The 14,162-nt window shown below is 56.8% G+C and overlaps 1 protein-coding gene across 4 annotated transcripts; it reads left to right on the top strand.

Moving 5' to 3' along the window:
- Positions 1-2,452: 2,452 nt before the first annotated feature.
- On the top strand, positions 2,453-12,194 carry C29H11orf24 (chromosome 29 C11orf24 homolog). Of its 4 annotated transcripts, none has more exons than XM_070783207.1 (4): positions 2,453-2,603; positions 6,025-6,222; positions 9,949-10,122; positions 10,787-12,194. In XM_070783207.1, the coding sequence occupies exons 3-4, from the start codon at positions 10,047-10,049 to the stop codon at positions 11,875-11,877; spliced, it is 1,167 nt and encodes a 388-aa protein (XP_070639308.1). In that variant the 5' UTR covers positions 2,453-2,603; positions 6,025-6,222; positions 9,949-10,046; the 3' UTR covers positions 11,878-12,194. The 4 variants fall into 4 exon arrangements, with proteins under 4 accessions (XP_070639308.1, XP_070639310.1, XP_070639311.1 ...); XM_070783209.1 differs by having other exon boundaries at positions 2,455-2,603; positions 6,041-6,222; XM_070783208.1 differs by having other exon boundaries at positions 2,459-2,603; positions 5,998-6,222.
- The last annotated feature ends 1,968 nt before the right edge of the window (positions 12,195-14,162 follow it).

The following is a 14,162-nucleotide window of genomic DNA, read 5'->3' as shown; positions in this document are numbered from 1 at the left end:
GCAGGATACACGGGTTCAATTCCTGATCCGAGAAGATCCCACCTGCCTCAGAGCAACAGAGTGGCTAAGCCCATGCACTATAACTATTGAGCCTGTGCTCTAGAGTCCAAGAACCACAGCCGCTGAGCCCACATGCAGCAACTACTGAAGCCCATGTGCCATAAAGCCTGTGCTCCAAAACAGAAGAGGCCACTGAGATGAGACGCCTGCGCGCCGCAACTAGAGAGTAGTCCCTGCCTGCTGCAACAAAGACCCAGCACAGCTAAAAACAAGCAAACAAATAAATAAAATTATAAAAGCAGACAGAGGGCCGGCAGACCCTGCTCTAGACCATGAGCTCCTTAAGAAGGAAGGAGCTTCTTATCTTTGTAATTTGTCTTATCTTTGTAATTTCAGCCCTAGAGGTAAAAATTGTTCCAGTTTTGGCAAAGAGGAAATAAAACACAGGATCACAGAAGCTGACTTTGAGGAAGGAAAGCACAGAACTATAACTGGTTGCTTGAGTGTATTTTCACTTGTGAATTGAACAGAGATGCTGCACTTTTCATGTTAGATCAGAGCTAGTTGGGGAAATGTGGAGAAGGCAATGGCACCCCACTCCAGTACTCTTGTCTGGAAAACTCCATGGACGGAGGAGCCTGGTAGGCTGCAGTCCATTGGGTCGCTAGAGTTGGACACGACTGAGCAACTTCACTTTCACTTTTCACTTTCATGCATTGGAGAAGGCAATGGCAACCCACTCCAGTGTTCTTGCCTGGAGAATCCCAGGGACGGGGGAGCCTGGTGGGCTGCCGTCTATGGGGTCGCACAGAGTCAGACACAACTGAAGCGACTTAGCAGCAGCAGCAGCAGTTGGGAAAATTAAAGCAAACACAAATCAAAGGCGCTTGTCTTCATGAATCCTCTCATCTGGTCTACATCTCAGCAAACCTATGTCTTTCAGAGCAAGTTCTCCACAACCTGAAACCGTGCGGTACTGGGAGGTACCACCACTAACTTGAGTTTCGGGTGCTCCCAGGGCTCACAGCCGGCTAGCTGACCTTGTCATCACATACCCCCAGTTTTCTGTGGCCCATTTAGTTTCTCAGCCCAGGGCCCTGCTGACTGAAAAAAACTTACAACCTACAAGTTGAGAATTATGTTTTATTTGGCCGACAAAACTGAAGACTTAAGCCAAGGATACAGCATCTCAGAAAATTCTGAGATACTGCCCCGAAGAGGTAAGGGAGGAGCCAGGACATATAGGAGTTTCAGCAACAAAAACCAGGGAGTTGGAACATCCAAAGATTACTGTTAAAGAAAACCAGACATCTCAAGTCAATGATTTAGTGCTTTTCCATGTATTTGTGTGCTGTGCTTAGTCGCTCAGTCATGTTCAACTCTTTGAGACCCTATGGACTGTAGCCCACCAGGCTCCTCTGTCCATGGGATTTTCCAGGCAAGAACACTGGAATGGGTTGCCATTTCCTACTTCAGGGGATCTTCCTGACACAGAGACTGAAGCTAGGTCTCCTGCACTGCAGGCAGATTCTTTACCATCTGAGCCACCAGGGAAGCCCAAGAATATACATACATCAGCCATAAGTATGTACATACACCCAACACCTCTTCCCTCATAGCTCAGTCGGTGAACCATCTGCCTGCAATGCAGGAGACCCAGGTTCCATCCCTGGGTAAAGAAGATCCCCTGGAGGAGGGCACAGCAACTTAATTCCAGTATTCTTGCCTGGAGAATCCCATGGACAGGAGCCTAGCAGGCTACAGTCCATGCGGTCGCAAGAGTCGGACATGACTTGGCGACTAAACCACCACCACCAATACCTCTTGAGCTTCTGTCTCACCCCTTAAAGCCTATTTCTAATGAAGGTCAAGTCCCGTCAGCTTTACTCTATACTTCATTCTGCCCCACTGTTATTCACGGCTCACAATTAAAGAACAGTTTGTGAGCCTCAGTTTCAGCGTCTGTAAAACGGGTGCGAAGCGTGTCACAGGGTTACTGCAGAGTAAAATCACTGAACCAAGCTCAGGGCTTGGCGCGTGCAAGCGCTCAAGACTCACGGATGGCCATCTCTATTAGTCCCAGCGCTGGCCCCTGGGCCTGGATAAAGTCTGTGGGATGGGAGCGGGCACGTGGCATAGCCACGCCGCCGAGGTAGGTGTGAGATGACCCTCTCCGAGACCCTCGGCCGGACAGGGCGGTATAGGCAGCCAGGTGGCAAAGCCCCAGGAACCACCACTTCCGGCAGAGACCCGTCCAAAATAGCCACTTCCGGCCGCCCTCGAGGTGTAACCTGAGCTGCTCCGCTGTGGGCGTGGCCCTAGGTGCGGCCACGCCCCTCACTTCCGGCTCGCCTCCGGCAGCGCCACTCATTTCGGGGATGGGGCTCCGGGGTCGTCCAAGGCTGCCCCACCCACCCAGGCCCGCCCTCCCGTGACGTCACCTCCGGGGCGGGGAGGGGTGGGGCCGAGCTGGGGCGGCTGCCGTGAGCGGTCTTGGCTTCGGGTCCCGCGGCTCTGCTGCCGGCCACGTCCCCACGCCGGACCGCGGGCGCTTTCCCCCCGCCCGAGGGCCGCCGGGCCGCCGCAAGGCCTGCCGCGCCCGGGTAAGCGGGCCTCCCTGCTGTCCCGGGGAGCTGTTGTCACTGCTGCCTGTACCGGCTTGGGGGCGGAGAGGGGGAGGTGGGGTGCATGGGGGACTCGAGGGGCGGAGGAGGGAGGCAGCGACACGATGAATGGGGATACGGAGTGCACACTGGTGACGATTGGAGGTGAGGAAGGAGAGGAAGGATCGTAAGGAGGAGTCAGCTGGGGCAAGGAGCGGGGATGGGGAAGCCCAAGAGGCAGGAGGCAAAAAGGGGCCTTAAGAGGACCCCGAACCGGAGAAGAAGAGACGCGGTCGATCCAGTTTGGGAGTGAAGGAGGGAAAGTTGGGACACACCTGGATGGGTGGGGAGCTTAAAAGGTCCTACCCGGCCCAAGGCTGGGCCCCAGGAAGTGTTGCCCTCAACGACAGAGTTGGCCCTTTCAGGTGATCCAGGCCTCCCCTAAGCCCTCTCTACCTGGAAGGGGCTTATGCATTTCCACTTAACCTGCCTGCCTCCTCCACGTGAGTCTGGGTAGCCGCTTAGTCTCTGCCATTAGTTGTTAAGCTAGTATGAGGAGCCAGCATCCACATGGTTTGCCATAAGACATAAATATCTACTTAGAAATCTGCCTTTAATAATATTGTTTTTTTTCCCCCCTACCTGGAGGAATCATCTCTAAAATTTCAATACAGATGTTCAGCTTATAGGCCAGACTTGCCTGATGGACAAAGGAATGTGGAATTTGCCCACGTGGCCAGCAAAAATTAGGCTCTTGATCAGCAATTAGCATCAAACCCAAAACTCCAGAAGCCTGGAAGGAAGCAATATAATTAAGATGCTCTCCAGCACTCCAGGTTCCCATCTGCCACAGACACATCCTTTGGAACCCAGGACAGTGTCTAAAGACACAAACCCACACGCCTGTGTTCCTTGCGTTCTGATACCAAAGTTCAGCCAGGTGACGTGTCAGGACAGATGTCTGTGGTTTTCCCTGTGTTTGTTTCTGCAATCCCTATTTCTTGGTATGTGTCGTTTCTCCAGCTTGGAGTCACATTGCCGCTGCTGCTGATAAATAAGTTACTAGTGTGATGGACTGTGGCAGGTAACACTTGTGTTGGGCCCAGGAACCTGTGTAAACCAGAAAAAGGAATTAAGCAATTTGGAGTCTGATTTTTAGGTAATGTGCATGCAGCACCCTGTATATCACAGTTTCAAAAAAATTTAAAATCAAGCCAAGATTGAGAGCGCAAAAATCGGAAGTGGGAGATGTTGAGAGGCAGCACGAAGTCAAGGACCAGAGAAGGAGGCGCCCAGGGCCACGTCTGAGGGTGCCTTTCTCATGGAGCGTTGTCTGGCTCCTGTCCCTTCCCTGCACAGCTCATGAGGAGCTGAGCCCTGAAAATGAGAACTCTCAGCACCAGCCTAACCTCCTGTCTTTCCTCCTGGCCTGCTCTCCTACTTAACACCATTTCCTTCCTGCTCCAAGGGTCTCTTTCTGAGACCTTGACCTGCCCAGTCTTTCTACACCAGATAATGAGAATAATTGGCCAGACTCTCCTTTAAGGCTCACTGAAGCATCACTGACCCAATGGACATGAGTTTGAGCAAACTCTGGGAGATGGTGAAAGACAGGGAAGCCTAGTGTGATGTAGTCCATGGGGTCACAAAGAGTCGGACACAACTGAGCTACTGAACAATATCAAAAACCTCTGCAGGGGAAACCAGATACTAAGTTTTGGTGATGGTTTCTCCATGATGCTTCCCTGGTGGCTTAGACGATAAAGTGTCTACCCGCAATGCAGGAGACCTGGGTTCAATCCCCGGATTGGGAAGATCCCCCCCAGAGAAGGAAATGGCAACCCACTCCAGTATTCTTGCCTAGAAAATCCCATGGATGGAGGTGCCTCGTGGGCTACAGTCCATGGGGGTCACAAAGAGTTGGACATGACTGAGCTACTTCACTTTCACTTTCCATCGTGAGTCAACTTCGATTAGCACAGGTCCCGACAGGGGAATCTTGACATTTAAAATACGGGATTGGAAGGTGGGGGCTGTACCGTACCAGAGGAATGAAGTCATGGCACAAGGGCCTGCTCTTGACTCTACACAGCGGCCAATTCCTGTCTCTGTAGCAGTGATCACCAGCCGCACTGGTTGGGGGAAGAGACAGTGATGGGAGCCGTCAGAGGTTTCCTGAGAGACCCATCGAGTTCCCTGAGATAGCTCGAGATATGCTCCATGGGCACACACACCTCGTGTATGTAATTGTGTGTGTGGTTGCACGGTTGCACACATGCACAGGTATGATTGCACGTGTACACACGGGGCAGTGTGCATGCATGGGTTGCCTTGTCACATGGATATGACTGCATGTGTAGCTGTGTGCATGAGTGTGACTGCCTGTGCGTGTGTGTATGTATGTTGCCAAAACCTTGACTCTGTGCACCAAGACCAAACAGAGATATGGAGACAGAGTCATGGAGGACAGAGCCACTCAAGGCAAGAGTGGCTTTCTTACCTTGCCATGCAAAGGGGGAGCACAGTAGGCGAGAGCCTCAAGAACTGTGCCCCCTTCCCTGGTGAGTAGGAAGAGGTTACAGTCAGTCAGGGGATGTGATAAGGAACCAGGCAATAACTTCTGCAAAGTTTCAAAAGGGTGAGGTTGCTGACAAGATGAGGGTGTGTGCAGGGTGGGCCTCCTAATCTTGATGAACCATCTGTCAGGTCTGCTAGTCTTGCCTTGGGTTTCATCGCTGTTCCTCCTGTGATTAGCAACTGAAGGCGATGGCACCCCACTCCAGTACTCTTGCCTGGAAAACCCCATGGACGGAGGAGCCTGGTGGGCTGCAGTCCATGAGGTCGCTAAGAATCTGACATGACTGAGCAACTTCACTTTCACTTCTCACTTTCATGCATTGGAGAAAGAAATGGCAACCTACTCCAGTGTTCTTGCCTGGAGAATCCCAGGGACGGCAGAGCCTGGTGGGCTGCTGTCTATGGGGTCGCATAGAGTCGGACATGACTGAAGCAAGTTAGCAGCAATAGCAGGCCATTTGGAACTGAGAGAAGGTCATGGAGTCTGGAGTCTTGCCTATAAGAAATGGGGGGACAAAAAGATCTGTGTGCCCAGGACCTCACAGGGTTCTGGTTGGCACATGTGCACGTGGGTGTCTGTGATCGTGAGCCAGCCAGTGGTGGTCCTCAGGCATCACCACCTCCTGTGTCTGCCACTCTTGAAAGTGGTGAGTGTCTTGCATCTCTTCCTGAGTGTGTATCAGATACTCACCAATGACGGAATCATGCCTGCCAGTTCATATCTTTACAACTGTATCCTGGACTCCTCTGCAGTTTTGGTTGGCTCCTAGGAAAACACCTCCCTTCTCACTGGATACTACCCCCTGCTTTTCCTCAGGAGCACATGCTCTTTTTCAAACCCTAGATGCATCTTTTACCAGAGTGGAGCATCTGCCTGGATTCCACCTGCGCCGTAGAGCGTGCCATGGCCTGGGAGTGCCCTGCAAAGCTGCCCTCGCCTCCCGCAAAGCCAGACCTCACCCTGCGAGCCCTCAGTGCCAAGCCCTCAGCTCTCCAAGGAAGATGGCCCAGCTTGGGAGCGCGCCCTGAACAGCTGCCTCTTGTGAGTGTCCAAGGCCCGCGGGCAGGGCCACCTGCTCGGTGACAGGACAGGGAGCCCAGAAACGGCCCTGTGGGGGCTTTGCAGGGTCAGAGTGGGCAAAAGAAAGTGCAAACGTCAGCGGGCCGAGCCATCCAGTGACCGGGACGCCTGGCCGGTGGTGCTGCACCGTCAGAGCCTCTGCCTTCTTTGGTGGCCCTGGACAGGGCTCCCCAGGTGGGCATGGGAGCCATGTGGTCCTCTGGCCATCTTCTGTTGCTGGAAGGTTCCCTCTAGGCCTCGTATTGTGACACCATGAGACTGTGGGAGCCCCTTGGGGTGCTGCATCTCAGCAATGTGGGGGGCAGAGGGGGCCTCTCATAGCAGAAGGGGCCCCGGGAAGAGACCGCTTGGAGGCCGTCCCTGGACCAAGAATGGGACAGTCCACGTCTGTTCTAGGGTGAGGAGCTGGACAGAAGGAGGAAATCCATTCAGCCCCCTGAATCGGTTCCCCCTGCCTTAGCTGGAACGTCAGCTGAAGCTCAGTGAAGTCCCAGAGCCAGGGGTGGCCATGTCCCACCCACTGCGTGTCTTTGTAAATAAAGTTTTATTGGGACACAGCCACACCCATCACCTGCCTAGGGTCCATGCCTGCTTTTGCAGACTTGAGTAGCCAAGATAGACTGCATGGCCCACAGAGTCTGAAATATTTGCAGTTGAGCTTCTCACAGGAAAAAGCTTGCTAACCCTGCTCTCGAGATTTGTAGTGAGGGGGCAGCGGAAGGGCCTAAGGCCCGGGGTGCATTCTGGAAGCCCTGGGATCCAGGGTTCAGACGGGAGCATGTGGGGCTCGGTGGTGGGGGTGTTGTCAATGCACTCACTGGGTGTGACTGGCTGAAGAGAGAGCCGTTTCAATACATTTATTTATGGAGAGTCCAGCTGCGTCTGCTTCAGCCGCGGACGGGTGGGGGTGGTGGTGCTGTGTGAACTCTTTGTGCCTGAAACCTCCCTGGTTCAGTCCTCACTCAGGACACTGGTCTGTTTCTTCTCCGCCCACCCCCCCGCCACGTGTTTCTGTCGGAACAAAGGATGCCTTTCGAGAGCAGATGCGACTCTAGTTGGTAGGGCCCAGGGACCTTTTGACACCTGTGAGACCCCAGGAACCCTGACGGGACGGTTTTGGCGGGAAAGTGCACCATGAGGCTAAACTGAAGTTAGTGACAATTGGTCAGAAGCCAGGGATGGGGGTGGGGGTGCGGAGCACAGCCTTCCAGCAGAGTTTGTGTTCTGAGGGGACTTTTCCAGTCCTGGGGCCACCCTGCAACGTCCCCGCTGCTCACAGGAGGCAGAAAGCCACCCCGAGGGGCCCCTTTAAGCTGCACGGGGGCGGGCGGGAAACTGCATGTCTTTCACGCATCTGGTAGAAGTGGGTTCATCCAGGAGGGGCCGAGGGTCAGACATGGAAGGCTGCCTCGCCATGCTGACAGCTTACTGACCAGAGAAGTATTAATGTGTCTTCTGTTACCTAAACGTTGCTGTTTAGTCGCTCAGCCGTCTCCACCTCTTTGTGACCCTGTGGACTGCAGCACGCCAGGCTTCCCTGTCCTTCACCATCTCCTGGAGTTTGCTTAAAACTCATATCAATTGAGTCGATGATGCCATCCAACCATCTCATCCTCTGTCGTCCCCTTCTCCTCCTGCCCTCCATCTTTCTCAGCCTCAGGGTCTTTTCCAATGAGTTGGCTCTTTGCATCAAGTGGCCAAAGTGTTGGGGCTTCAGTTTCAGCATCAGTCCTTCCAATGAATATTCAGGGGTACATTTCAGTATTCACTTCCCTGACAAATCGCCAGCCACAGGCGTTAGTTCCTGCCAAAATCCCTGGTCAGTAAGCTTTGGAATTATCCTGGGAGAGTAGGGGTTTAAGCAGCTGAGGCAGGGTGGGCTTTGTGGGTTACAGAAATCTCTCTGGCAGCTGTGGAGTGGCAGATGGCACAGGGCCAGGATGGGGACGCTTGAAGGTGACTCTTGGGGCTGCTGGGAGGCCAGGGAGCCAGCCCGGCCTCTGGTCCGTGGAGAGCAGCACTTAGCGTCATGCCGGGCGAGGAGTCGGTCAGTACGTTTCCTTCAGGGCAACTTGAAGGCTCCCTTCCAAGATTTCTATGGAACTCCAGAGCTTTGCGCTGATGGCCTAGGGTACCTGCGGGCAGGACTGCTTGTGGGGGGCGCCCTCAGGGGCCCCAGTCCCCTCACTTGCCCCCAGACTCCAGCAGCCTGTGCTCCGCCTGCCCTGGGCTGTGGAGTGCCGGGTTGCGGGACTAACCCAAGGTGCACACGGCTGGGCCTCTGTCCAGGGAGGGCCCAGGCCTCGTAGGCGACCATGTGGGACTCCGGCGGTTGGGTGGGGCCGAGGACAGGCTCAGGGCCCACCCAGGACCAGCAGGGCATGAAGTGACGGGCCCCTCAAGGTTACCAGGCCCCTTGGTTGCCCTGCAGCGAGGGACGGGAGAGTGCTGGCACATGGGAGAGACCGCTGTGAGCATGGGGAGTTCCCCGTGCACCCAGGAAGCCTGTCCTGGCTGTGCCAGTTCTCGTTCTGCTGACGCTCAGCTGGTGGGGACTCTGAGTCTCTGCAGCTGCACCATCAGCCTCGGAGACCGGGGCTTCTGCGAGCGGGCCCGCTCGGCCTGCCCTCTGTCCCTCACCGTGGAACCCCTGGGCCGAGTTTCTCGGCCTCCTTGGGCCTCATCCCCTCCCGCCTGCATTACCCTCCCCGCTCCCAGATGCCCGTCGCCTGGAACCCCCGTGTGTACTTGTCACACCCGCCTCAGTCGGACCCGCAGGGGCTCCCATCCCCGCACCCCCAAACCCAAACCGTGCCTGCCCCTCTCTAGTTTAGCCCCCGGTCTCACCGCGCCGTCCCCTGGTCCCTGCTGTCATTACCGGCCACTACCCCCTACTCATCCCCCCCACCCCTTTTCCGACAGGTGGATCCCATCCGTCTTTCAGAATATGGCCCAGCTGGCACCCTGCTCCAGCCCCCCCCAGCTGAATTCTATGCCCCCTCTGGGGCCCGCGGCACCCAGTCCCCTCCCACCCGCCTCTGGGGCCTCCGCACGGAGGGCCAGCCTCCTCCTACCCCTTCTCGGCCGGCCCAGGCGCCATCCCCTCGCCGCTTCCCGACCCTGAGTCACGCTCCGCTCTGCACTGGCAGCAGCTTGCGGTGACCACTCTTCTGTGCCTCCCTCTGGAGGAGAGAGTCGTGTGGCTCTCGTCTTTCTGTCCTGAGTCCGCTGCCTGGCACGGTAGCGGGCACTCGGCTTGGGGTGTGCTGGTTGGATGGATGGGTGGCCGGATGACGGATGGGTGAAGGCTGGCTGCTCGTGGCATGTCCCCATGCGGTCAGCCATCACAGGTCCTGCAGGCCGCAGATGTTCAGGAGGAGGACTTGGGTGATCTCGGTAACTGGAAGTCTTTATACCTTCTCTCTGCTGCTCTTTCATATTCTGAACTCTGGGGTGGGATGGTGGGACTTGTGAAAGTGGGTCAAGAAGTGCTGTAAGCCCATGAAAGCAAGCACCGGGCTGATCCCCGGACACGTGGCTGAGAACTGGCATGCCCTTCCCGCGTGCCAGGCCCCAGGGAACATCTGGCTGGGTTTGCACCCTGCGGCCCGCCAGAGCCCTCCCTCACCCGTGACGGGAGCCCTTGCCCCTGCATTCCTGACCAGACGCCTGCTGTCTTGACCGTAGGTACCTCGGCCAAGCAACAGGGAGCCCTTAGCAGCCTGAGGCGTGGCCAGCTGGGAGCCTTGGGGACCACCCAGCCTCGCTCCCGGCCCACCTGCAAGATGTGGACAGCCCTCGTGCTCGTTTGGGTTTCCTCCTGGTCCTTATCCGAAAGCCTGCACACATCCAAGCATTCACGTAAGTGAGAAAGCCGTGCATCTGCTGGACGGGCCTGCTGGGGCTCCGGGGGCTGGGCTGGGAAGGCTCGTCCAGCTGACGTGGGACTCGGCCTCTGAGCCCTGCAAGGGTTACTCACTGGGTCCTGCAAAATTTCAATTGTTCCGTAAACCCAGTGTTTACTGGGGAGTCGGTCGACCCAGACATCACGTTTAGTTGCGCTTCTCGTCTGCGCCAGGCACCGTGCGTCCCCAGAACTCTGTAAGTCCTTCCATAAAGCTGAGAGCTGTGGCACGGTGTGAATATCTGGGCAGGGATTTAGCTGCTTTGAAAACCTGGGTGTGTGTTGGATAGTTTTTTTTTAATGGTGAATCACACCTGTGATGTGAGACTTCGATATTTTGGAACTTGGATCAAAAGGTGAAGCTCCGAAGTCTTCCCGTGCATTTGGGGTTCAGAGAGGAAAGGAGTTTTTTAACCACAGCGCCGAGCACCCGGGCTGCAGGCCAGAGGTGCGTGGTGAGATAAGAGGGAAACCTGGCCCCATGTCACCATCGTCCTCCCCGGCCAGACCCACGGCCCAGAAACTCAGCCCGGCTCTGAATAATCCACCCGAGTAATCCACTTCTCTAATGAGAAGATGATCATTTGTCTTTCTCCTTTTCCGACTTTTAACGGTATGCAGTCCTCAACCAAACGTGGGACCATTTGGAGAAAAACTCATCCATGGAAACAGCGACCGAAGTCTTGAACACAACAGCTGAGAGAATGACCCCGGCGACACCGTCTCCTGTCACGCTGACCAGAGGGACTTGGGGAGGCGACCACACCTCTCTTGCAGTCACAGCAGGGGCAACACACAGGACAGACGTGGGCACTTCTGCGACGGCTGGAGGGACCCGGGCCGGAGCCGCCTCCAGGCCGCCCGTGCCGCCCACCCCGGCATCTGCCTGGAGGACCCCGTCCGTACCTGGCACGCGAGCGCCCGGCAACGGCACGTCATCTAGGCCAACGACGGCCATGCCGCCCACCACACGCACACCGGCCACAAGTGCCCAGCCCGCTGCCGGGACCCCCACAAATGTCAGCGGCCCCGCAGGCTCACACGGTCTTCCCGGGCCCACCGCCAGCCTGACGCCCTCGAGTCCCCAAGCACTCAGTGAGTCCACGCAGGGCCGCACCATCCAGGCGCCAACGCCAACGCCCCGGACTGTGGATGACACGGCACAGAGGCCCACACCCACCCTCTTAAACACAACCCCGGAGCCCGCCTCCCCAACTGTGGCTTCCATGTCCACAACCATGGGCATTACAACCAAGGCCCCTGAGCCGACCGTCAGCACAGCGGCAGCCTCCACACCTCACACCAGCCCGGCCCCCACGGTGGAGGCCACGACCCCCACGACACGGCCCAGCCCTGCCACATCCACGCCGGGGGCCGCAGGGCCAGGCACGACTCAGACGCCGGAGCAGACCGAGCCTGCGGCCACGCCTGGTACTACTTCCCCAGGGCCGACCCCCGGGGAGTCCAAGGTGCCACCCACAGACTCGTGCCAGCCGAGCACCCAGGGCCAGTACCTGGTGGTCTCCAGCGAGCCCCTGGCCCTGTCCTCAGTGAACAGAAGTTTCCTCCTGGCGGTACTCTTGCTGGGGGTCACCCTCTTCATCACCGTCCTGATCCTGTTCGCCCTGCAGGCCTACGAGAGCTACAGGAAGAAGGACTACACGCAGGTGGACTATCTCATCAACGGCATGTATGCCGACTCCGAGATGTGACCTGCGGGCCAGGCGGGCACCGCGCTTAGCCGGGCCTGGGCCAGGGCCCCTGTGCCCTCCCTTCCGGGTTGCCTCTGAGGCCAAACCAAGTGCTTCCAGATTCTTTTGGTGCAATTTAGGAGACATGCCAGATGCTAAACACATTTAATTGCTGTCAAGATTAATTCCATGATCACTAAAGAGCGGCTGCTTTTTTCATATTTATTTTTGTAACGATCATGTTGACACAGGGCCAGTGGTTCTGCCTCAGGATGGGGTGGGTGGGCCCCCCGGGGTGGGTCCTGACCTGAATTAAAGCAATGACCCCTTTCCACTCAGACTGCGTCCCTCTGTTTGTGTGGGCTGCATCCTGCCCCCCGCCCCTGCTCCCGTCACGCCCCGGGGAGCCTGTTCAAGATTGTGTGATGGGATGCAATGTTGTCGACGTTGAAAGTTCTGCGAGGCCCTGGACGTGGGCCGCATCTGCTGCTCTCCTGGGCTTCGCTCTTAGGCCTGACCCTGTCTGAGCCTGGGCGGGATGAGCCTTTGCCTCTGAGGGTCCCTGGTACCACGTGGACGTGAGTCCTTTCCTCGAATCCTCCTTTCTCGGGACTGTGATGTGGTGGACACATGGAGCCTGCTTTGGATACGAGACCCGAGTAACAAAACGTGCACCACGTGTGAGCTACACCATGTAACCAGGTGGGCAGGATCTGCCCAGACCCGGCTTCCGGGGACCCCGCACAGCTCACCGTGTGCTCTGGCCGCATGGGAGCCTGGTCAGGTGGTGCCTTGGGCTGTCGTTTACCAGCAATGCACCCCAGGTCACCCCGGAACCCAGGGGAACCCCAGGCCCGAGCGAGCCCGAGGCCAGGCCCCACGTTCCCAGCAGCCGTCAGAGCCCACACTGCGTGCTTGTCACAGGCCACACACTGTCTTGGTGCTCAGTGCACGTGACTCAGCGCCCACCCGCACCCTAGGACACCAGTGCTCTGAGCCCCATTTTAAAGGCGGGACCACCGAGACACAGAGGAGGCCTCACTCATCCGCAGAGGGCCAGAGTCAGAGTTCCACCAGTTCCAGAGGCCGGGTCTTTGCTTAACAGCTTTGTTTTATATGCTGTCCAGACGACACTTGGCTTTCGGGCCTCACTGCCTACCTGCCCGAGGCAGCGAGAGCTGGCCCACAGCACGTGAGACCGGCTTCCAAGCCACGTCTCTGAGCTGTGTGACTTGTAGCACGGGGCACTGGTGGGGACTCAGTGTGAAATGGGAAGACAGTCACGTCTGTCGTGGCCCCAGGGCCATGCTGCCTGGCAAGATTCCAGGAGCGGAGTTGACTCTCTGCTTCTCAACTACTCTGAGCCCTGAGGAGGAGACTTTACCTGGAGACGCCAGGTTCCCCATCACAGGGGTCTCCTGAGCCAGACCTGCATGTCTGATCCTCCTATTTTAAGTTCTGCCTCCAAAAAGAATTTCAAATGGTACATAATAAGAGACAGTGACAGGGGCTTCTCTGTTAGCTCAGTGGGCCAAGAATCCACCTGCAAAGGCAGGATACGTGTGTTCCGTCTATGGGTTGAGAAGATCCCCTGGAGGAGGAAATGGCCACCCACTCCAGCATTCTTGTCTGGAGAATCCCACGGACGGAGGAGCCTGGCAGGGTACAGTCCATGGGGTCGCAAAGAGTCAGACACGACTGAGTGAACACACACACAAAACACAAAGGCAGTGAAACCATCTGAAATAACGTAAGCGCCATGAGTGGAGGGTATACAGAGCAGGGAGGTGGGGATCCGAACAGTCCTCCCCTGTCTTCCAGCTCCATCTGTGGGTTCCCCAGCCCCTGTCTCACTGGTTGGCCCAGCAGCCCCTTTTCCTTCCCCAACAGCCAAGATGTGCCTCCAACAGCTGGACTCCACCAGCCTCTGCCGTGCATGCATTCTCAGCCGTGTCCAGCTCTGCGACCCCGTGGGCTGTAGCCCGCCAGGCTGCTCTGCCCATGGGATTCTCCAGCAAGAATACTGGAGTGGGTGGCCAGTTCCTATTTCAGGGGATCTTCCAGACCCAGGGATCGATCCTGCAACCTACTGGCCTACACGCCTCTGTTTCTCCCTGCCCCAGCAGACCCATCATACACTTGAGCCCGTCTGCTCTTTGATCCCAGGTGCTGGCGCTCCAACTGTGGCTGAGAAGGTGTCAGCCTCACTGACCGGAGCTCCAGGCCAGCCTGCAGCTCCATCCTCAGGTCTGAGAAGTCACCTCTGCACATCAGGGTGGACAACTGGGGGATTTAGGGAATGACCT

This window comes from Bos indicus, chromosome 29, assembly GCF_029378745.1.
Source record: "Bos indicus isolate NIAB-ARS_2022 breed Sahiwal x Tharparkar chromosome 29, NIAB-ARS_B.indTharparkar_mat_pri_1.0, whole genome shotgun sequence".
Classification (NCBI taxonomy): domain Eukaryota; kingdom Metazoa; phylum Chordata; class Mammalia; order Artiodactyla; family Bovidae; genus Bos; species Bos indicus.
Note: the sequence above shows the minus strand (reverse complement) of the source record. Positions and strands in the feature narration are given on the sequence as shown.